General features: G+C 33.6%; 1 protein-coding gene across 1 annotated transcript in view; it reads left to right on the forward strand.

The window, feature by feature from the left end:
- LOC134571068 (uncharacterized) overlaps positions 1-25108 on the forward strand; it is a 63334-nt gene that overhangs the window by 11399 nt on the left and 26827 nt on the right. The window contains exon 6 of the mRNA XM_063429117.1: positions 24115-24256. Within this exon, the coding sequence (XP_063285187.1) occupies positions 24115-24256 (142 nt within the window). The remainder of the gene's footprint in view (positions 1-24114; positions 24257-25108) is intronic.

Genomic DNA, 25108 nt, shown 5'->3' on the forward strand with positions numbered 1-25108 from the left:
GTGCACTCGCTTATTAACTAAATAGTGATATAAAATCCTAAATAGTACTATGTAAAAACACCTCACCTAGGTAAAAAATAATGGGGGTTTGGTTACATTATATGATCATACATTGCATAAGCCTGCCAACTGCATCAAAGTATATATATACACACATATACAATATATATAGTTATTATATATTATATATACATGAGTACTTTTACAGGGGGGGGCAGTTAATTTATTTAAAAAAAATAATATATATATATTTTTTTTTACTTTATTGAGAGGGTAGTGGACGCATGGAATAGCCTTCCAGCTGAAGTGGTAGAGGTTAACACAGTGAGGGAGTTTAAGCATGCGTGGGATAGGCATAAGGCTATCCTAACTATAAGCTAAGGCCAGGGACTAATGAAAGTATTTAGAAAATTGGTCAGACTAGATGGGACGAATGGTTCTTATCTGCCGACACATTCTATGGTTATTCATATAACTAGAGTTGAGCGGACACCTGGATGTTCGGGTTCGGCGGAACTTCGAAAAAAAGTCCGGCTGATTGAACGTGACCCCGAACCCCATTGAAGTCAATGGGGACCCGAACTTTTGGGCACACAAATGCCTCTAAAAAAGTCCTGGAAAGGGCTTGAGGGCTGCAAAAGGAAGTAAAATGGGGGTAAGAGTAGGACAAGTGCCCTGCAAACAAATGTGGATAGGGAAATCACTTAAAATAACATAAAATACCTAAAAATTTAAAATACAGCAGAGCCATAAAATAGAACTAGATGGAATCTTTGATTTTAGCTTTGGAAGAACATAAATCAAAATCTAAAGCATGGCTGTCAGGAGGTTCACCAGAATTATCCATTTGAGAGAGGGTTGGAGTGTAGGGTATTCTCTTTCATTGTTCAAACTGAGCTCAGCTCCTGATGCATGGAGAAAGGGCCTTCACAAGCCTCTGCTATTGTGTACATAGTTTATACTAAGTGACCCATAGGTTGAGGAGGCGGTGACCGTGGCGGTGTAGGTGGAAGCAGCGGTGGAGGAGGAGGAGGTGGCCAACACTGTTTTTTATTTGTTTGTTTGTTTGTTTTTTGTTTTTTTTTGTTTTAATTGGGGTAGTCCGCAAAATATTGGGACATATAAAAAAAAGAAACATTTGCGGCCTGCGGTGCATTTCTTGCAGTCCAATAACGCCATCAGGTTTTTAAAACTGTCAGTCTCCACCAGACGGAATGACAGCATTTCAAAGGCCAGGAATTTTAAAATGCTGGCATTCAGGGCCAGGGATCGCGGGTGGGTACAGGGGTACTTCCTCTTTCTCTCCAGTGTTTGGGAGATGGACAGCTGAACGCTTCCATGGGACAGTGTGGAGATGCTTGGGGACGGTGGCGGACGTGGTGGCGTTGCTGCCACATCCTCTGTTTGCGGGGTGGCAGGTGCCACGGTCAGTCCAGAGGTGGAGGAAGAGGCCGAGACAGCAGCAGAAGAGGACCTTTCTTGGTTTTTGAAGTGCTTACTCCACTGCAGCTCGTGCTTTGCATGTAAATGCCTGGTCATGCAGGTTGTGCTCAGGTGTAGCACGTTTATGCCTCGCTTCAGGCTCTGATTGCACAGCGTGCAAACCACTAGTGTCTTGTCATCAGCACATTGTCTGAAGAACTGCCATGCCAGGGAATTCCTTGGAGCTGGCTTTGGTGTGCTCAGTCTCTGGGTGCGGTGGGTAGTAGCAGGCGTACTGTCTAGGGGATGGCCGCTCCACTTTTGCACCCTGCTCTAGAGGAGGAGGTGGATGTGGACTAGGAGGTTGAGGAGGCGGTGACCGTGGTGGTGTAAGTGGAAGCAGCGGTGGAGGCGGAGGAGGTAGCCAGCACTGTTTTTTATTTGTTGTTTTGTTTATTTGTTTTTAAAACTGTCCGTCTCCACTAGACAGAATTACAGCATTTCAAAGGCCAGGAATTTTGAAATGCTGGCCTTCAAGGCCACGGATCACGGGTGCGTATGGGGGTACTTCCTCTTTCTCTCCAGTGTTTGGGAGATGCACAGCTGAACGCTTCCATGGGACAGTGTGGAGATGCTGGACAATTGTGTACCTGGCCTATGCTGGTGCAGGAACCCACCTTCAAGCCACTTGTGAATGACTGGCCTGATAACCGTGGAAATGACCCCTCTTCCTCCTCATCTTCCTCCTGTGCCACATCCTCTTCCATCATCGCCCAAAGCGTTTTTTCAAGGAGACATAGAAGCGGGATAGTAAGGCTGAGAACGGCGTCAGTGGCACTGGCCATGTTGGTGGAGTCCACGAAACAGTGCAACATGGCACACAGGTCTCGCATGGAGGCCCAATCATTGGTGGTGAAGTGGTACTGTTCCGCAGAGCGACTGACCCGTGCCTGCTGCAGCTGAAACTCCGCTATCGCCTGCTGCTGCTCGCAGTCTCTCCAGAATGTGCAAGGTGGAGTTCCACCTTGTGGGCATGTCGCATATGAGGCGTTGAGCAGGAATGCCGAAGTTACGCTGGCGAGCGAGCTGGCGAACGAGACAGGCGAGCAGCAGCAGGGTGAGAACGCCAAAAGTGCACACAGACGGCCCGCACTTTCTGCAGCAGCTCTAATATATCTGGGTATACACCGTGGCAGTGTAGGTGGAAGTGGCAGCGGTGGAGGAGGAAGTAGTCAACACTGGTTTTTTTTGTTTGTTTTTTAATTGGGATAGCCCCCAAAATATTGGGACGTATAAAAAAAAAGAATAAGTGCACTTGAGTATAAAAATGGCTGGGTAAGGCCGGTATAAATGTCTATTCTGCACAAGTCTGGTGGGATCCATGCCTGGTTCATTTTAATAAACGTGAGCTTGTCCACGTTGGCCGTGGACAGGCGGCTGCGCTGGTCTGTGATAACCTTGTGCCGATCGCACATCCCCGTGATGGCGACAACGCATTCGGATGTCTGCCCTATCAACTTTCGATGCAATTTTCTGCACCTACCATGGTGACCACGGGTAATGGGGAATCAGGGTTCGATTCCAGAGAGGGAGCCTGAGAAACGGCTACCACATGCAAGGAACGCAGCAGGCGCGCAAATTACCCACTCCCGACGTGGGGAGGAAGTGACGACAAATAACAATACACTACTCTTTCGAGGACCTGTAATTGTAATGAGTCCACTTTAAATCCTTTAACTTTGATCAATTGGAGGGCAAGTCTGGTGCAGAGCGACTGACCCGTGCATGCTACAGCTGAAACTCCACTATCGCCTGCTGCTGCTCGCTGAAGCTGCATCAGGGTCCTGGTATGTGGCCGCACAAACACTGGTGCTCAACACCAGGGGGCGTGCGGTTACCCTGCACCAGATCCTGCTAATCCATTCCACACTAACATTCCACACTAACATCAACATCAGGCATACGACTGCCCTCCTGACTGAAACTGCGAATGGCTCGTTAAATCTGTTATGGTTCCTTTTATCGCTCCATCTGTTACTTGGATAACTGTGGGAATTCTAAAGATAATACATGCTGACGAGCGCTAGGGGACGGCCGCTCCACTTTTGCTCCCTGCTTCCTCTTATGCTGTGCTGGTGCCTCTGTACGACCAGCGCCTCTTCCTCCAAACTGCACACGTTGTTTTGGTGTTTGGTTTTTAACTTTGTAGTTGTGTCTTTACACAATATAGAAATGTATATTAATGTTTATGTATATGAAGCGATCACAATAACACTTATTTTTCACTTTTTTAAAAAGTCTTTAGACTTTCTTGAGGTAACTAGCCAGTGTTACACACATCCACCAGATATGAACTGCAGGCACCAAATTGACTTTTTAGCACCTAAAGAATTCAAATGTTTAAAACTGCAATATAAGCACAGTATTTGACGGTTCTATTTGACTCTCAGATATGAAGTGCACTGCAGGCCGCAAATGTTCTATTTAGCAGCAAAAAAATGTGAATGTTTAAAACTGCTATGTCACAGCACTAGGTAGAGATGTCCCGAACAGTTCGCCGGGAACTATTCGCCAGCGAACATAGCTTGTTCGCGGTTGCTGCGGCGGGCGAACATATGCGATTTACGGTCCGCACCCTATTCGTCATCATTGAGTAAACTTTAACCCTGTACCTCACAGTCAGCTGACACATTCTGGGAGGGAGGGTCTGCTGCTGATTGGCTAAAAGTTTACTCAATGTTGACGAATAGGGGGCGGACCGAACATCGCATATGTTCGCCCGCCGCGGAGAATGCGAACAAGCTATGTTCACTGGCAAATAGTTCCTGGCGAACAGTTTTGGACATCTCTACACAGCACTATTTGACGGTTCTATGTGACTCTCAGATATCGAGTGCAGGCACCAAACTGACTTTTTAGCACCTAAAGAATTAGAATTTTTAAAACTGCAATGTAAGCACAGTATTTGACGGTTCTATTTGACTCTCAGATATGAAGTGCATCGCAGGCCGCAAATGTTCTATTTAGCAGCAAAAAAATGTGAATGTTTAAAACTGCTATGTCACAGCACTAGAGATGTCCCGAACAGTTCGCCGGGAACTATTCGCCAGCGAACATAGCTTGTTCGCGGTCGCCGAGGCGGGCGAACATATGCGATTTATGGTCCTCCCCCGATTCATCATCATTGAGTAAACTTTGACCCTGTACCTCACAGTCAGCTGACACATTCATATAGACAGTGACAGTGATCAAACAGCTACTAATAGTAAATTTAGACAGCGATCGTATAGCTACTAATAGTAAATATAGACAGTGATCAGACAGCTACTAATATTAAATATAGACAGTGATCAAACAGCTACTAATAGTAAATATAGACAGTGATCGTATAGCTACTAATAGTAAATATAGACAGTGATCAGACAGTTACTAATGGTAAATATAGACAGTGATCAGACAGCTACTAATAGTAAATATAGACAGTGATCGTATAGCTACTAATAGTAAATATAGACAGTGATCAGACAGCTACTAATAGTAAATATAGACAGTGATCGTATAGCTACTAATAGTAAATATAGACAGTGATCGTATAGCTACTAATAGTAAATATAGACAGTGATCGTACAGCTACTAATAGTAAATATAGACAGAGATCGTACAGTTACTAATAGTAAATATAGACAGTGATCAGACAGTTACTAATGGTAAATATAGACAGTGATCAGACAGCTACTAATAGTAAATATAGACAGTGATCGTATAGCTACTAATAGTAAATATAGACAGCGATCGTATAGTTACTAATAGTAAATATAGACAGTGATCGTACAGTTACTAATAGTAAATATAGACAGTGATCGTACAGCTACTAATAGTAAATATAGACAGTGATCGTACAGCTACTAATAGTAAATATAGACAGTGATCGTACAGCTACTAATAGTAAATATAGACAGTGATCGTATAGCTACTAATAGTAAATATAGACAGAGATCGTATAGCTACTAATAGTAAATATAGACAGAGATCGTATAGCTACTAATAGTAAATATAGACAGTGATCGTACAGCTACTAATAGTAAATATAGACAGTGATCGTACAGCTACTAATAGTAATATAGACAGTGATCGTATAGTTACTAATAGTAATATAGACAGTGATCGTATAGCTACTAATAGTAAATATAGACAGTGATCGTATAGCTACTAATAGTAAATATAGACAGTGATCGTATAGCTACTAATAGTAAATATAGACAGTGATCGTATAGCTACTAATAGTAAATATAGACAGAGATCGTATAGCTACTAATAGTAAATATAGACAGTGATCGTATAGCTACTAATAGTAAATATAGACAGTGATCGTATAGCTACTAATAGTAAATATAGACAGTGATCGTACAGCTACTAATAGTAAATATAGACAGAGATCGTACAGCTACTAATAGTAAATATAGACAGTGATCGTATAGCTACTAATAGTAAATATAGACAGTGATCGTATAGCTACTAATAGTAAATATAGACAGAGATCGTATAGCTACTAATAGTAAATATAGACAGTGATCGTATAGCTACTAATAGTAAATATAGACAGTGATCGTATAGCTACTAATAGTAAATATAGACAGAGATCGTATAGCTACTAATAGTAAATATAGACAGTGATCGTATAGCTACTAATAGTAAATATAGACAGAGATCGTATAGCTACTAATAGTAAATATAGACAGAGATCGTATAGCTACTAATAGTAAATATAGACAGTGATCGTGCAGTTACTAATAGTAAATATAGACAGCGATCGTATAGCTACTAATAGTAAATATAGACAGAGATCGTACAGCTACTAATAGTAAATATAGACAGTGATCGTATAGTTACTAATAGTAAATATAGACAGTGATCGTGCAGTACTAATAGTAAATATAGACAGTGATCGTATAGCTACTAATAGTAATATAGACAGTGATCGTATAGCTACTAATAGTAAATATAGACAGTGATCGTACAGCTACTAATAGTAAATATAGACAGAGATCGTATAGCTACTAATAGTAAATATAGACAGTGATCGTATAGCTACTAATAGTAAATATAGACAGTGATCGTATAGCTACTAATAGTAAATATAGACAGAGATCGTATAGCTACTAATAGTAAATATAGACAGTGATCGTATAGCTACTAATAGTAAATATAGACAGTGATCGTATAGCTACTAATAGTAAATATAGACAGTGATCGTATAGCTACTAATAGTAAATATAGACAGAGATCGTATAGCTACTAATAGTAAATATAGACAGTGATCGTATAGCTACTAATAGTAAATATAGACAGTGATCGTATAGCTACTAATAGTAAATATAGACAGAGATCGTATAGCTACTAATAGTAAATATAGACAGTGATCGTATAGTTCTAATAGTAAATATAGACAGTGATCGTATAGCTACTAATAGTAAATATAGACAGTGATCGTATAGCTACTAATAGTAAATATAGACAGTGATCGTATAGCTACTAATAGTAAATATAGACAGAGATCGTATAGCTACTAATAGTAAATATAGACAGTGATCGTATAGCTACTAATAGTAAATATAGACAGTGATCGTATAGCTACTAATAGTAAATATAGACAGTGATCGTATAGCTACTAATAGTAAATATAGACAGTGATCGTATAGCTACTAATAGTAAATATAGACAGTGATCGTATAGCTACTAATAGTAATAATAGACAGTGATCGTATAGCTACTAATAGTAAATATAGACAGTGATCGTATAGCTACTAATAGTAAATATAGACAGTGATCGTATAGTTACTAATAGTAAATATAGACAGTGATCGTATAGCTACTAATAGTAAATATAGACAGTGATCGTACAGCTACTAATAGTAAATATAGACAGTGATCGTACAGCTACTAATAGTAAATATAGACAGTGATCGTACAGCTACTAATAGTAAATATAGACAGTGATCAGACAGCTACTAATAGTAAATATAGACAGAGATCGTATAGTTACTAATAGTAAATATAGACAGTGATCGTATAGCTACTAATAGTAAATATAGACAGTGATCGTATAGCTACTAATAGTAAATATAGACAGTGATCGTACAGCTACTAATAGTAAATATAGACAGTGATCAGACAGCTACTAATAGTAAATATAGACAGTGATCGTACAGCTACTAATAGTAAATATAGACAGTGATCGTACAGCTACTAATAGTAAATATAGACAGTGATCAGACAGCTACTAATAGTAAATATAGACAGTGATCGTATAGCTACTAATAGTAAATATAGACAGTGATCGTATAGCTACTAATAGTAAATATAGACAGTGATCGTACAGCTACTAATAGTAAATATAGACAGTGATCAGACAGCTACTAATAGTAAATATAGACAGAGATCATATAGTTACTAATAGTAATATAGACAGTGATCGTACAGCTACTAATAGTAAATATAGACAGTGATCGTATAGCTACTAATAGTAAATATAGACAGTGATCGTACAGCTACTAATATTAATATAGACAGTGATCGTATAGCTACTAATAGTAAATATAGACAGTGATCGTATAGCTACTAATAGTAAATATAGACAGTGATCGTATAGCTACTAATAGTAAATATAGACAGTGATCGTATAGCTACTAATAGTAAATATAGACAGTGATCGTATAGCTACTAATAGTAAATATAGACAGTGATCGTATAGTTACTAATAGTAAATATAGACAGCGATCGTATAGCTACTAATAGTAAATATAGACAGTGATCGTACAGCTACTAATAGTAAATATAGACAGTGATCGTATAGCTACTAATAGTAATATAGACAGTGATCGTATAGCTACTAATAGTAAATATAGACAGTGATCGTATAGCTACTAATAGTAAATATAGACAGTGATCGTATAGCTACTAATAGTAAATATAGACAGTGATCGTACAGTTACTAATAGTAAATATAGACAGAGATCGTATAGCTACTAATAGTAAATATAGACAGTGATCGTATAGCTACTAATAGTAAATATAGACAGTGATCGTATAGCTACTAATAGTAAATATAGACAGAGATCGTATAGTTACTAATAGTAATATAGACAGTGATCGTATAGCTACTAATAGTAAATATAGACAGTGATCGTATAGCTACTAATAGTAATATAGACAGAGATCGTACAGCTACTAATAGTAAATATAGACAGTGATCGTATAGCTACTAATAGTAAATATAGACAGTGATCGTATAGCTACTAATAGTAAATATAGACAGTGATCGTATAGTTACTAATAGTAAATATAGACAGTGATCGTATAGCTACTAATAGTAAATATAGACAGTGATCGTATAGCTACTAATAGTAATATAGACAGTGATCGTATAGCTACTAATAGTAAATATAGACAGTGATCGTATAGCTACTAATAGTAAATATAGACAGTGATCGTACAGCTACTAATAGTAAATATAGACAGTGATCGTACAGCTACTAATAGTAATATAGACAGTGATCGTATAGTTACTAATAGTAATATAGACAGTGATCGTATAGCTACTAATAGTAAATATAGACAGTGATCGTATAGCTACTAATAGTAATATAGACAGTGATCGTATAGCTACTAATAGTAAATATAGACAGTGATCGTATAGCTACTAATAGTAAATATAGACAGAGATCGTATAGCTACTAATAGTAAATATAGACAGTGATCGTATAGCTACTAATAGTAAATATAGACAGTGATCGTACAGCTACTAATAGTAAATATAGACAGTGATCGTATAGTTACTAATAGTAATATAGACAGTGATCGTATAGCTACTAATAGTAAATATAGACAGTGATCGTATAGCTACTAATAGTAAATATAGACAGTGATCGTATAGCTACTAATAGTAAATATAGACAGTGATCGTATAGCGACTAATAGTAAATATAGACAGAGATCGTATAGCTACTAATAGTAAATATAGACAGTGATCGTACAGCTACTAATAGTAATATAGACAGTGATCGTATAGCTACTAATAGTAAATATAGACAGTGATCGTATAGCTACTAATAGTAAATATAGACAGTGATCGTATAGCTACTAATAGTAAATATAGACAGTGATCGTATAGCTACTAATAGTAAATATAGACAGAGATCGTATAGCTACTAATAGTAAATATAGACATTGATCGTATAGCTACTAATAGTAAATATAGACAGTGATCGTATAGCTACTAATAGTAAATATAGACAGAGATCGTATAGCTACTAATAGTAAATATAGACAGTGATCGTATAGTTACTAATAGTAAATATAGACAGTGATCGTATAGCTACTAATAGTAAATATAGACAGTGATCGTATAGCTACTAATAGTAAATATAGACAGTGATCGTATAGCTACTAATAGTAAATATAGACAGAGATCGTATAGCTACTAATAGTAAATATAGACAGTGATCGTATAGCTACTAATAGTAAATATAGACAGTGATCGTATAGCTACTAATAGTAAATATAGACAGTGATCGTATAGCTACTAATAGTAAATATAGACAGTGATCGTATAGCTACTAATAGTAAATATAGACAGTGATCGTATAGCTACTAATAGTAATATAGACAGTGATCGTATAGCTACTAATAGTAAATATAGACAGTGATCGTATAGCTACTAATAGTAAATATAGACAGTGATCGTATAGTTACTAATAGTAAATATAGACAGTGATCGTATAGCTACTAATAGTAAATATAGACAGTGATCGTATAGCTACTAATAGTAAATATAGACAGTGATCGTACAGCTACTAATAGTAAATATAGACAGTGATCGTACAGCTACTAATAGTAAATATAGACAGTGATCAGACAGCTACTAATAGTAAATATAGACAGAGATCGTATAGTTACTAATAGTAAATATAGACAGTGATCGTATAGCTACTAATAGTAAATATAGACAGTGATCGTATAGCTACTAATAGTAAATATAGACAGTGATCGTACAGCTACTAATAGTAAATATAGACAGTGATCAGACAGCTACTAATAGTAAATATAGACAGAGATCGTATAGTTACTAATAGTAAATATAGACAGTGATCGTATAGCTACTAATAGTAATATAGACAGTGATCGTACAGCTACTAATAGTAAATATAGACAGTGATCGTATAGCTACTAATAGTAAATATAGACAGTGATCGTACAGCTACTAATAGTAATATAGACAGTGATCGTATAGCTACTAATAGTAAATATAGACAGTGATCGTATAGCTACTAATAGTAAATATAGACAGTGATCGTATAGCTACTAATAGTAAATATAGACAGTGATCGTATAGCTACTAATAGTAAATATAGACAGTGATCGTATAGCTACTAATAGTAAATATAGACAGTGATCGTATAGTTACTAATAGTAAATATAGACAGCGATCGTATAGCTACTAATAGTAAATATAGACAGTGATCGTACAGCTACTAATAGTAAATATAGACAGTGATCGTATAGCTACTAATAGTAAATATAGACAGTGATCGTATAGCTACTAATAGTAAATATAGACAGTGATCGTATAGCTACTAATAGTAAATATAGACAGTGATCGTATAGCTACTAATAGTAAATATAGACAGTGATCGTATAGCTACTAATAGTAAATATAGACAGAGATCGTATAGTTACTAATAGTAAATATAGACAGTGATCGTATAGCTACTAATAGTAAATATAGACAGTGATCGTATAGCTACTAATAGTAATATAGACAGTGATCGTATAGCTACTAATAGTAAATATAGACAGTGATCGTATAGCTACTAATAGTAAATATAGACAGTGATCGTACAGCTACTAATAGTAAATATAGACAGTGATCGTACAGCTACTAATAGTAATATAGACAGTGATCGTATAGCTACTAATAGTAAATATAGACAGTGATCGTATAGCTACTAATAGTAAATATAGACAGTGATCGTATAGCTACTAATAGTAAATATAGACAGTGATCGTACAGCTACTAATAGTAAATATAGACAGTGATCGTATAGCTACTAATAGTAAATATAGACAGTGATCGTATAGCTACTAATAGTAAATATAGACAGTGATCGTATAGCTACTAATAGTAAATATAGACAGTGATCGTATAGCTACTAATAGTAAATATAGACAGTGATCGTATAGCTACTAATAGTAAATATAGACAGTGATCGTATAGCTACTAATAGTAAATATAGACAGTGATCGTATAGCTACTAATAGTAAATATAGACAGTGATCGTACAGCTACTAATAGTAATATAGACAGTGATCGTATAGTTACTAATAGTAATATAGACAGTGATCGTATAGCTACTAATAGTAAATATAGACAGTGATCGTATAGCTACTAATAGTAAATATAGACAGTGATCGTATAGCTACTAATAGTAAATATAGACAGTGATCGTATAGCGACTAATAGTAAATATAGACAGAGATCGTATAGCTACTAATAGTAAATATAGACAGTGATCGTACAGCTACTAATAGTAATATAGACAGTGATCGTATAGCTACTAATAGTAAATATAGACAGTGATCGTACAGCTACTAATAGTAAATATAGACAGTGATCGTACAGCTACTAATAGTAAATATAGACAGTGATCGTATAGCTACTAATAGTAATATAGACAGTGATCGTATAGCTACTAATAGTAAATATAGACAGCGATCGTATAGCTACTAATAGTAAATATAGACAGTGATCGTATAGCTACTAATAGTAAATATAGACAGTGATCGTATAGCTACTAATAGTAAATATAGACAGTGATCGTATAGCTACTAATAGTAAATATAGACAGAGATCGTATAGCTACTAATAGTAAATATAGACAGTGATCGTACAGCTACTAATAGTAATATAGACAGTGATCGTATAGCTACTAATAGTAAATATAGACAGTGATCGTATAGCTACTAATAGTAAATATAGACAGTGATCGTATAGCTACTAATAGTAAATATAGACAGTGATCGTACAGCTACTAATAGTAAATATAGACAGTGATCGTATAGCTACTAATAGTAATATAGACAGTGATCGTATAGCTACTAATAGTAAATATAGACAGCGATCGTATAGCTACTAATAGTAAATATAGACAGTGATCGTATAGCTACTAATAGTAAATATAGACAGTGATCGTATAGCTACTAATAGTAATATAGACAGTGATCGTATAGCTACTAATAGTAAATATAGACAGCGATCGTATAGCTACTAATAGTAAATATAGACAGTGATCGTATAGCTACTAATAGTAAATATAGACAGTGATCGTATAGCTACTAATAGTAAATATAGACAGCGATCGTATAGCTACTAATAGTAAATATAGACAGTGATCGTATAGCTACTAATAGTAAATATAGACAGTGATCGTATAGCTACTAATAGTAAATATAGACAGTGATCGTATAGCTACTAATAGTAAATATAGACAGAGATCGTATAGCTACTAATAGTAAATATAGACAGTGATCGTACAGTTACTAATAGTAAATATAGACAGTGATCGTATAGCTACTAATAGTAAATATAGACAGTGATCGTATAGCTACTAATAGTAAATATAGACAGTGATCGTATAGCTACTAATAGTAAATATAGACAGTGATCGTATAGCTACTAATAGTAAATATAGACAGAGATCGTATAGCTACTAATAGTAAATATAGACAGTGTTCGTATAGCTACTAATAGTAAATATAGACAGTGATCGTATAGCTACTAATAGTAAATATAGACAGTGATCGTATAGCTACTAATAGTAAATATAGACAGTGATCGTATAGCTACTAATAGTAAATATAGACAGAGATCGTATAGCTACTAATAGTAAATATAGACAGAGATCGTATAGCTACTAATAGTAAATATAGACAGTGATCGTGCAGTTACTAATAGTAAATATAGACAGTGATCGTACAGCTACTAATAGTAAATATAGACAGTGATCGTACAGCTACTAATAGTAATATAGACAGTGATCGTATAGCTACTAATAGTAAATATAGACAGTGATCGTATAGCTACTAATAGTAAATATAGACAGTGATCGTATAGCTACTAATAGTAAATATAGACAGTGATCGTATAGCTACTAATAGTAAATATAGACAGAGATCGTATAGCTACTAATAGTAAATATAGACAGTGATCGTATAGCTACTAATAGTAAATATAGACAGTGATCGTATAGCTACTAATAGTAAATATAGACAGAGATCGTATAGCTACTAATAGTAAATATAGACAGTGATCGTATAGTTACTAATAGTAAATATAGACAGTGATCGTATAGCTACTAATAGTAAATATAGACAGTGATCGTATAGCTACTAATAGTAAATATAGACAGTGATCGTATAGCTACTAATAGTAAATATAGACAGAGATCGTATAGCTACTAATAGTAAATATAGACAGTGATCGTATAGCTACTAATAGTAAATATAGACAGTGATCGTATAGCTACTAATAGTAAATATAGACAGTGATCGTATAGCTACTAATAGTAAATATAGACAGTGATCGTATAGCTACTAATAGTAAATATAGACAGTGATCGTATAGCTACTAATAGTAAATATAGACAGTGATCGTATAGCTACTAATAGTAAATATAGACAGTGATCGTATAGCTACTAATAGTAAATATAGACAGTGATCGTATAGCTACTAATAGTAAATATAGACAGTGATCGTATAGCTACTAATAGTAAATATAGACAGTGATCGTACAGCTACTAATAGTAAATATAGACAGTGATCGTACAGCTACTAATAGTAAATATAGACAGTGATCGTACAGCTACTAATAGTAAATATAGACAGTGATCGTATAGCTACTAATAGTAAATATAGACAGTGATCGTATAGCTACTAATAGTAAATATAGACAGTGATCGTATAGTTACTAATAGTAAATATAGACAGTGATCGTATAGCTACTAATAGTAAATATAGACAGTGATCGTATAGCTACTAATAGTAAATATAGACAGTGATCGTATAGCTACTAATAGTAAATATAGACAGAGATCGTATAGCTACTAATAGTAAATATAGACAGTGATCGTATAGCTACTAATAGTAAATATAGACAGTGATCGTATAGCTACTAATAGTAAATATAGACAGTGATCGTATAGCTACTAATAGTAAATATAGACAGTGATCGTATAGCTACTAATAGTAAATATAGACAGTGATCGTATAGCTACTAATAGTAAATATAGACAGTGATCGTATAGTTACTAATAGTAAATATAGACAGTGATCGTATAGCTACTAATAGTAAATATAGACAGTGATCGTATAGCTACTAATAGTAAATATAGACAGTGATCGTATAGCTACTAATAGTAAATATAGACAGTGATCGTACAGCTACTAATAGTAAATATAGACAGTGATCGTACAGCTACTAATAGTAAATATAGACAGTGATCGTACAGCTACTAATAGTAAATATAGACAGTGATCAGACAGCTACTAATAGTAAATATAGACAGAGATCGTATAGTTACTAATAGTAAATATAGACAGTGATCGTATAGCTACTAATAGTAAATATAGACAGTGATCGTATAGCTACTAATAGTAAATATAGACAGTGATCAGACAGCTACTAATAGTAAATATAGACAGAGATCGTATAGTTACTAATAGTAAATATAGACAGTGATCGTATAGCTACTAATAGTAATATAGACAGTGATCGTACAGCTACTAATAGTAAATATAGACAGTGATCGTATAGCTACTAATAGTAAATATAGACAGTGATCGTACAGCTACTAATAGTAATATAGACAGTGATCGTATAGCTACTAATAGTAAATATAGACAGTGATCGTATAGCTACTAATAGTAAATATAGACAGTGATCGTATAGCTACTAATAGTAAATATAGACAGTGATCGTATAGCTACTAATAGTAAATATAGACAGTGATCGTATAGCTACTAATAGTAAATATAGACAGTGATCGTATAGTTACTAATAGTAAATATAGACAGCGATCGTATAGCTACTAATAGTAAATATAGACAGTGATCGTACAGCTACTAATAGTAAATATAGACAGTGATCGTATAGCTACTAATAGTAAATATAGACAGTGATCGTATAGCTACTAATAGTAAATATAGACAGTGATCGTATAGCTACTAATAGTAAATATAGACAGTGATCGTATAGCTACTAATAGTAAATATAGACAGTGATCGTATAGCTACTAATAGTAAATATAGACAGAGATCGTATAGTTACTAATAGTAAATATAGACAGTGATCGTATAGCTACTAATAGTAAATATAGACAGTGATCGTATAGCTACTAATAGTAAATATAGACAGTGATCGTATAGCTACTAATAGTAAATATAGACAGTGATCGTATAGCTACTAATAGTAAATATAGACAGTGATCGTATAGCTACTAATAGTAAATATAGACAGTGATCGTATAGCTACTAATAGTAAATATAGACAGTGATCGTATAGTTACTAATAGTAAATATAGACAGCGATCGTATAGCTACTAATAGTAAATATAGACAGTGATCGTACAGCTACTAATAGTAAATATAGACAGTGATCGTATAGCTACTAATAGTAATATAGACAGTGATCGTATAGCTACTAATAGTAAATATAGACAGTGATCGTATAGCTACTAATAGTAAATATAGACAGTGATCGTATAGCTACTAATAGTAAATATAGACAGTGATCGTATAGCTACTAATAGTAAATATAGACAGTGATCGTATAGCTACTAATAGTAAATATAGACAGTGATCGTATAGCTACTAATAGTAAATATAGACAGTGATCGTATAGCTACTAATAGTAAATATAGACAGCGATCGTATAGCTACTAATAGTAAATATAGACAGTGATCGTATAGCTACTAATAGTAAATATAGACAGTGATCGTATAGCTACTAATAGTAAATATAGACAGTGATCGTATAGCTACTAATAGTAAATATAGACAGAGATCGTATAGCTACTAATAGTAAATATAGACAGTGATCGTACAGTTACTAATAGTAAATATAGACAGTGATCGTATAGCTACTAATAGTAAATATAGACAGTGATCGTATAGCTACTAATAGTAAATATAGACAGTGATCGTATAGCTACTAATAGTAAATATAGACAGTGATCGTATAGCTACTAATAGTAAATATAGACAGTGATCGTATAGCTACTAATAGTAAATATAGACAGTGATCGTATAGCTACTAATAGTAAATATAGACAGTGATCGTATAGCTACTAATAGTAAATATAGACAGTGATCGTATAGCTACTAATAGTAAATATAGACAGTGATCGTATAGCTACTAATAGTAAATATAGACAGAGATCGTATAGCTACTAATAGTAAATATAGACAGAGATCGTATAGCTACTAATAGTAAATATAGACAGTGATCGTATAGCTACTAATAGTAAATATAGACAGTGATCGTACAGCTACTAATAGTAAATATAGACAGTGATCGTACAGCTACTAATAGTAAATATAGACAGTGATCGTACAGCTACTAATAGTAAATATAGACAGTGATCGTATAGCTACTAATAGTAAATATAGACAGTGATCGTATAGCTACTAATAGTAAATATAGACAGTGATCGTATAGCTACTAATAGTAAATATAGACAGTGATCGTATAGCTACTAATAGTAAATATAGACAGTGATCGTATAGCTACTAATAGTAAATATAGACAGTGATCGTATAGCTACTAATAGTAAATATAGACAGTGATCGTATAGCTACTAATAGTAAATATAGACAGTGATCGTATAGCTACTAATAGTAAATATAGACAGTGATCGTATAGCTACTAATAGTAAATATAGACAGTGATCGTATAGCTACTAATAGTAAATATAGACAGTGATCGTATAGCTACTAATAGTAAATATAGACAGTGATCGTATAGCTACTAATAGTAAATATAGACAGTGATCGTATAGCTACTAATAGTAAATATAGACAGTGATCGTATAGCTACTAATAGTAAATATAGACAGTGATCGTATAGCTACTAATAGTAAATATAGACAGTGATCGTATAGCTACTAATAGTAAATATAGACAGTGATCGTATAGCTACTAATAGTAAATATAGACAGTGATCGTATAGCTACTAATAGTAAATATAGACAGTGATCGTATAGCTACTAATAGTAAATATAGACAGTGATCGTATAGCTACTAATAGTAAATATAGACAGTGATCGTATAGCTACTAATAGTAAATATAGACAGTGATCGTATAGCTACTAATAGTAAATATAGACAGTGATCGTACAGCTACTAATAGTAAATATAGACAGTGATCGTACAGCTACTAATAGTAAATATAGACAGTGATCGTACAGCTACTAATAGTAAATATAGACAGTGATCGTATAGCTACTAATAGTAAATATAGACAGTGATCGTATAGTTACTAATAGTAAATATAGACAGTGATCGTATAGCTACTAATAGTAAATATAGACAGTGATCGTATAGCTACTAATAGTAAATATAGACAGTGATCGTATAGCTACTAATAGTAAATATAGACAGAGATCGTATAGCTACTAATAGTAAATATAGACAGTGATCGTATAGCTACTAATAGTAAATATAGACAGTGATCGTATAGCTACTAATAGTAAATATAGACAGTGATCGTATAGCTACTAATAGTAAATATAGACAGTGATCGTATAGCTACTAATAGTAAATATAGACAGTGATCGTATAGCTACTAATAGTAAATATAGACAGTGATCGTATAGTTACTAATAGTAAATATAGACAGTGATCGTATAGCTACTAATAGTAAATATAGACAGTGATCGTACAGCTACTAATAGTAAATATAGACAGTGATCGTACAGCTACTAATAGTAATATAGACAGTGATCGTACAGCTACTAATAGTAAATATAGACAGTGATCGTATAGCTACTAATAGTAAATATAGACAGTGATCGTATAGCTACTAATAGTAAATATAGACAGTGATCGTATAGCTACTAATAGTAAATATAGACAGTGATCGTATAGCTTCTAATAGTAAATATAGACAGTGATCGTATAGCTACTAATAGTAAATATAGACAGTGATCGTACAGCTACTAATAGTAAATATAGACAGTGATCGTACAGCTACTAATAGTAAATATAGACAGTGATCGTACAGCTACTAATAGTAAATATAGACAGTGATCAGACAGCTACTAATAGTAAATATAGACAGAGATCGTATAGTTACTAATAGTAAATATAGACAGTGATCGTATAGCTACTAATAGTAAATATAGACAGTGATCGTATAGCTACTAATAGTAAATATAGACAGTGATCAGACAGCTACTAATAGTAAATATAGACAGAGATCGTATAGTTACTAATAGTAAATATAGACAGTGATCGTATAGCTACTAATAGTAATATAGACAGTGATCGTACAGCTACTAATAGTAAATATAGACAGTGATCGTATAGCTACTAATAGTAAATATAGACAGTGATCGTACAGCTACTAATAGTAATATAGACAGTGATCGTATAGCTACTAATAGTAAATATAGACAGTGATCGTATAGCTACTAATAGTAAATATAGACAGTGATCGTATAGCTACTAATAGTAAATATAGACAGTGATCGTATAGCTACTAATAGTAAATATAGACAGTGATCGTATAGCTACTAATAGTAAATATAGACAGTGATCGTATAGCTACTAATAGTAAATATAGACAGTGATCGTATAGCTACTAATAGTAAATATAGACAGTGATCGTATAGTTACTAATAGTAAATATAGACAGCGATCGTATAGCTACTAATAGTAAATATAGACAGTGATCGTACAGCTACTAATAGTAAATATAGACAGTGATCGTATAGCTACTAATAGTAATATAGACAGTGATCGTATAGCTACTAATAGTAAATATAGACAGTGATCGTATAGCTACTAATAGTAAATATAGACAGTGATCGTATAGCTACTAATAGTAAATATAGACAGTGATCGTATAGCTACTAATAGTAAATATAGACAGAGATCGTATAGTTACTAATAGTAAATATAGACAGTGATCGTATAGCTACTAATAGTAAATATAGACAGTGATCGTATAGCTACTAATAGTAATATAGACAGTGATCGTATAGCTACTAATAGTAAATATAGACAGTGATCGTATAGCTACTAATAGTAAATATAGACAGTGATCGTACAGCTACTAATAGTAAATATAGACAGTGATCGTACAGCTACTAATAGTAATATAGACAGTGATCGTATAGTTACTAATAGTAATATAGACAGTGATCGTATAGCTACTAATAGTAAATATAGACAGTGATCGTATAGCTACTAATAGTAAATATAGACAGTGATCGTATAGCTACTAATAGTAAATATAGACAGAGATCGTATAGCTACTAATAGTAAATATAGACAGTGATCGTATAGCTACTAATAGTAAATATAGACAGTGATCGTACAGCTACTAATAGTAATATAGACAGTGATCGTATAGTTACTAATAGTAATATAGACAGTGATCGTATAGCTACTAATAGTAAATATAGACAGTGATCGTATAGCTACTAATAGTAAATATAGACAGTGATCGTATAGCTACTAATAGTAAATATAGACAGTGATCGTATAGCGACTAATAGTAAATATAGACAGAGATCGTATAGCTACTAATAGTAAATATAGACAGTGATCGTACAGCTACTAATAGTAATATAGACAGTGATCGTATAGCTACTAATAGTAAATATAGACAGTGATCGTACAGCTACTAATAGTAAATATAGACAGTGATCGTACAGCTACTAATAGTAAATATAGACAGTGATCGTATAGCTACTAATAGTAATATAGACAGTGATCGTATAGCTACTAATAGTAAATATAGACAGCGATCGTATAGCTACTAATAGTAAATATAGACAGTGATCGTATAGCTACTAATAGTAAATATAGACAGTGATCGTATAGCTACTAATAGTAAATATAGACAGTGATCGTATAGCTACTAATAGTAAATATAGACAGAGATCGTATAGCTACTAATAGTAAATATAGACAGTGATCGTACAGCTACTAATAGTAATATAGACAGTGATCGTATAGCTACTAATAGTAAATATAGACAGTGATCGTATAGCTACTAATAGTAAATATAGACAGTGATCGTATAGCTACTAATAGTAAATATAGACAGTGATCGTATAGCTACTAATAGTAAATATAGACAGTGATCGTACAGCTACTAATAGTAAATATAGACAGTGATCGTACAGCTACTAATAGTAAATATAGACAGTGATCGTATAGCTACTAATAGTAATATAGACAGTGATCGTATAGCTACTAATAGTAAATATAGACAGCGATCGTATAGCTACTAATAGTAAATATAGACAGTGATCGTATAGCTACTAATAGTAAATATAGACAGTGATCGTATAGCTACTAATAGTAAATATAGACAGCGATCGTATAGCTACTAATAGTAAATATAGACAGTGATCGTATAGCTACTAATAGTAAATATAGACAGTGATCGTATAGCTACTAATAGTAAATATAGACAGTGATCGTATAGCTACTAATAGTAAATATAGACAGAGATCGTATAGCTACTAATAGTAAATATAGACAGTGATCGTACAGTTACTAATAGTAAATATAGACAGTGATCGTATAGCTACTAATAGTAAATATAGACAGTGATCGTATAGCTACTAATAGTAAATATAGACAGAGATCGTATAGCTACTAATAGTAAATATAGACAGTGTTCGTATAGCTACTAATAGTAAATATAGACAGTGATCTTATAGCTACTAATAGTAAATATAGACAGTGATCGTATAGCTACTAATAGTAAATATAGACAGTGATCGTATAGCTACTAATAGTAAATATAGACAGTGATCGTATAGCTACTAATAGTAAATATAGACAGTGATCGTATAGCTACTAATAGTAAATATAGACAGAGATCGTATAGCTACTAATAGTAAATATAGACAGAGATCGTATAGCTACTAATAGTAAATATAGACAGCGATCGTATAGCTACTAATAGTAAATATAGACAGTGATCGTATAGTTACTAATAGTAATATAGACAGTGATCGTATAGCTACTAATAGTAAATATAGACAGTGATCGTATAGCTACTAATAGTAAATATAGACAGTGATCGTATAGCTACTAATAGTAAATATAGACAGTGATCGTATAGCTACTAATAGTAAATATAGACAGTGATCGTATAGCTACTAATAGTAAATATAGACAGTGATCGTATAGCTACTAATAGTAAATATAGACAGTGATCGTATAGCTACTAATAGTAAATATAGACAGAGATCGTATAGCTACTAATAGTAAATATAGACAGTGATCGTATAGCTACTAATAGTAAATATAGACAGTGATCGTATAGCTACTAATAGTAAATATAGACAGTGATCGTATAGCTACTAATAGTAAATATAGACAGTGATCGTACAGCTACTAATAGTAAATATAGACAGTGATCGTATAGCTACTAATAGTAAATATAGACAGTGATCGTACAGCTACTAATAGTAAATATAGACAGTGATCGTATAGCTACTAATAGTAAATATAGACAGTGATCGTATAGCTACTAATAGTAAATATAGACAGAGATCGTATAGCTACTAATAGTAAATATAGACAGCGATCGTATAGCTACTAATAGTAAATATAGACAGTGATCGTATAGCTACTAATAGTAAATATAGACAGTGATCGTATAGCTACTAATAGTAAATATAGACAGTGATCGTATAGCTACTAATAGTAAATATAGACAGTGATCGTATAGCTACTAATAGTAAATATAGACAGAGATCGTATAGCTACTAATAGTAAATATAGACAGTGTTCGTATAGCTACTAATAGTAAATATAGACAGTGATCGTATAGCTACTAATAGTAAATATAGACAGTGATCGTATAGCTACTAATAGTAAATATAGACAGTGATCGTATAGCTACTAATAGTAAATATAGACAGAGATCGTATAGCTACTAATAGTAAATATAGACAGAGATCGTATAGCTACTAATAGTAAATATAGACAGTGATCGTGCAGTTACTAATAGTAAATATAGACAGTGATCGTACAGCTACTAATAGTAAATATAGACAGTGATCGTACAGCTACTAATAGTAAATATAGACAGTGATCGTATAGCTACTAATAGTAAATATAGACAGTGATCGTATAGCTACTAATAGTAAATATAGACAGTGATCGTATAGCTACTAATAGTAAATATAGACAGTGATCGTACAGCTACTAATAGTAAATATAGACAGTGATCGTGCAGTTACTAATAGTAAATATAGACAGTGATCGTACAGCTACTAATAGTAAATATAGACAGTGATCGTACAGCTACTAATAGTAAATATAGACAGTGATCGTATAGCTACTAATAGTAAATATAGACAGTGATCGTATAGCTACTAATAGTAAATATAGACAGTGATCGTATAGCTACTAATAGTAAATATAGACAGTGATCAGATAGCTACTAATAGTAAATATAGACAGTGATCGTACAGCTACTAATAGTAAATATAGACAGTGATCGTATAGCTACTAATAGTAAATATAGACAGTGATCGTATAGCTACTAATAGTAAATATAGACAGTGATCGTACAGTTACTAATAGTAAATATAGACAGCGATCGTATAGCTACTAATAGTAAATATAGACAGTGATCGTATAGCTACTAATAGTAAATATAGACAGTGATCGTACAGTTACTAATAGTAAATATAGACAGTGATCGTACAGCTACTAATAGTAAATATAGACAGTGATCGTATAGCTACAAATAGTAAATATAGACAGAGATCGTACAGCTACTAATAGTAAATATAGACAGTGATCGTATAGCTACTAATAGTAAATATAGACAGTGATCGTATAGCTACTAATAGTAAATATAGACAGTGATCGTATAGCTACTAATAGTAAATATAGACAGTGATCGTATAGCTACTAATAGTAAATATAGACAGTGATCATACAGTTACTAATAGTAAATATAGACAGTGATCGTATAGCTACTAATAGTAAATATAGACAGTGATCGTACAGCTACTAATAGTAAATATAGACAGTGATCAGACAGCTACTAATAGTAATATAGACAGTGATCGGACAGTGTCACATTCATAATAATTATAGGCGGTTATTAGAAAGCTTGTCAGAGATATGGTAAATGTAGGCAGTGCTTGGGCAACTAATCATAGTCATTACTAATAAAGTGAGTGATCGTACAACTAATCATAGATATAATAGTTATGTTTATTACCACATTTTGCAATTCTACTTTCAATTCACTGTCTCACGGGTAAACCTTGCATAGTGAGGATATTCTTTGCCAGATGTGTGTTTCTGACATGTTGTCTTTTGAATAGAGATGACAGGGATTCTACTAACAGGGTCCTTCGTTTCTGTTTCCTTTTCAGATAGGATCTATTCCATCATGTGATCCCCAAAACACACTGCGCTGCAAGGTTGGAGACTTAACGGCAAAACATGGCACCATTATCCCTGGGAACAGGAAGATCGTTACTGATTCCAACCTCCCGCTGCTTGGTGACTTCACAGGTAAAGATATGGTCCCAGAGTCTTCCGAGGGAGCAGACAGGCTGCTTGTTTGTGAAATGCTCAATCCAAGTCACCCATCCAGGTGTTCGGAACTAACAGTCGTACCTAGCGAGGTATTCTCAGCAGGTCCCTCAGGAAACTACGGCAACCAGGAGGCCATTTAGGGATTATTTATCAAAAACTCATTAATTTTTCACCAATATAATCTCTTTCTATGGAATTATTAACTACATGCGGTGAAATAAAAATGTAGGTAAAATAAGTTGAGATAGAAGTGTTGCCAAAGCCGCTAACCATAGCGCTGGTTCCTATTACACACTAAGTATCATGTAACCTCTTTTACTTTCAGTGCCATAACAGAGAGGAGGACACTACTTCCACTGGGCACAGAAAGAGGTCACTTTCTGGTGACTCTCACCTTTTGACTCATGTAACAAAACCCCACCATGTGCCTGGGAACCTCTACTATTTTCTGGCCCTTTCTCACTTAATACTGCACAGGAATACAAAGACAAGTTGTATATGGCATTACTGGCCCTTTAAGAACTAGCCGGGGGGCATATCCAGCAACAGAGATCATGGATTATATATCTATTTTTGATGCAACAAAGATCATCCAGCTATCTGCAAATTGCAAGTTCTTACCTGCTTTCGTGTGGATTTTCTATAAAGACTTTCGGTAGATTAAAGCATTCGTTGAAATGGTTCACCTAAAATATATGGACACTGCATTCATCATACGAATGAAAAAACTACCAAACACCGGACCACCCTGATGCTTAATTGGGCTTCAAATTACCTCCCTGCTGGCGAATACATTCTCCATTAAAACACACAAATGCTTTGTTTAAG

The sequence above is a fragment of the Pelobates fuscus genome, chromosome 8, assembly GCF_036172605.1.
Source record: "Pelobates fuscus isolate aPelFus1 chromosome 8, aPelFus1.pri, whole genome shotgun sequence".
In the NCBI taxonomy this organism is placed as follows: Eukaryota; Metazoa; Chordata; class Amphibia; order Anura; family Pelobatidae; genus Pelobates; species Pelobates fuscus.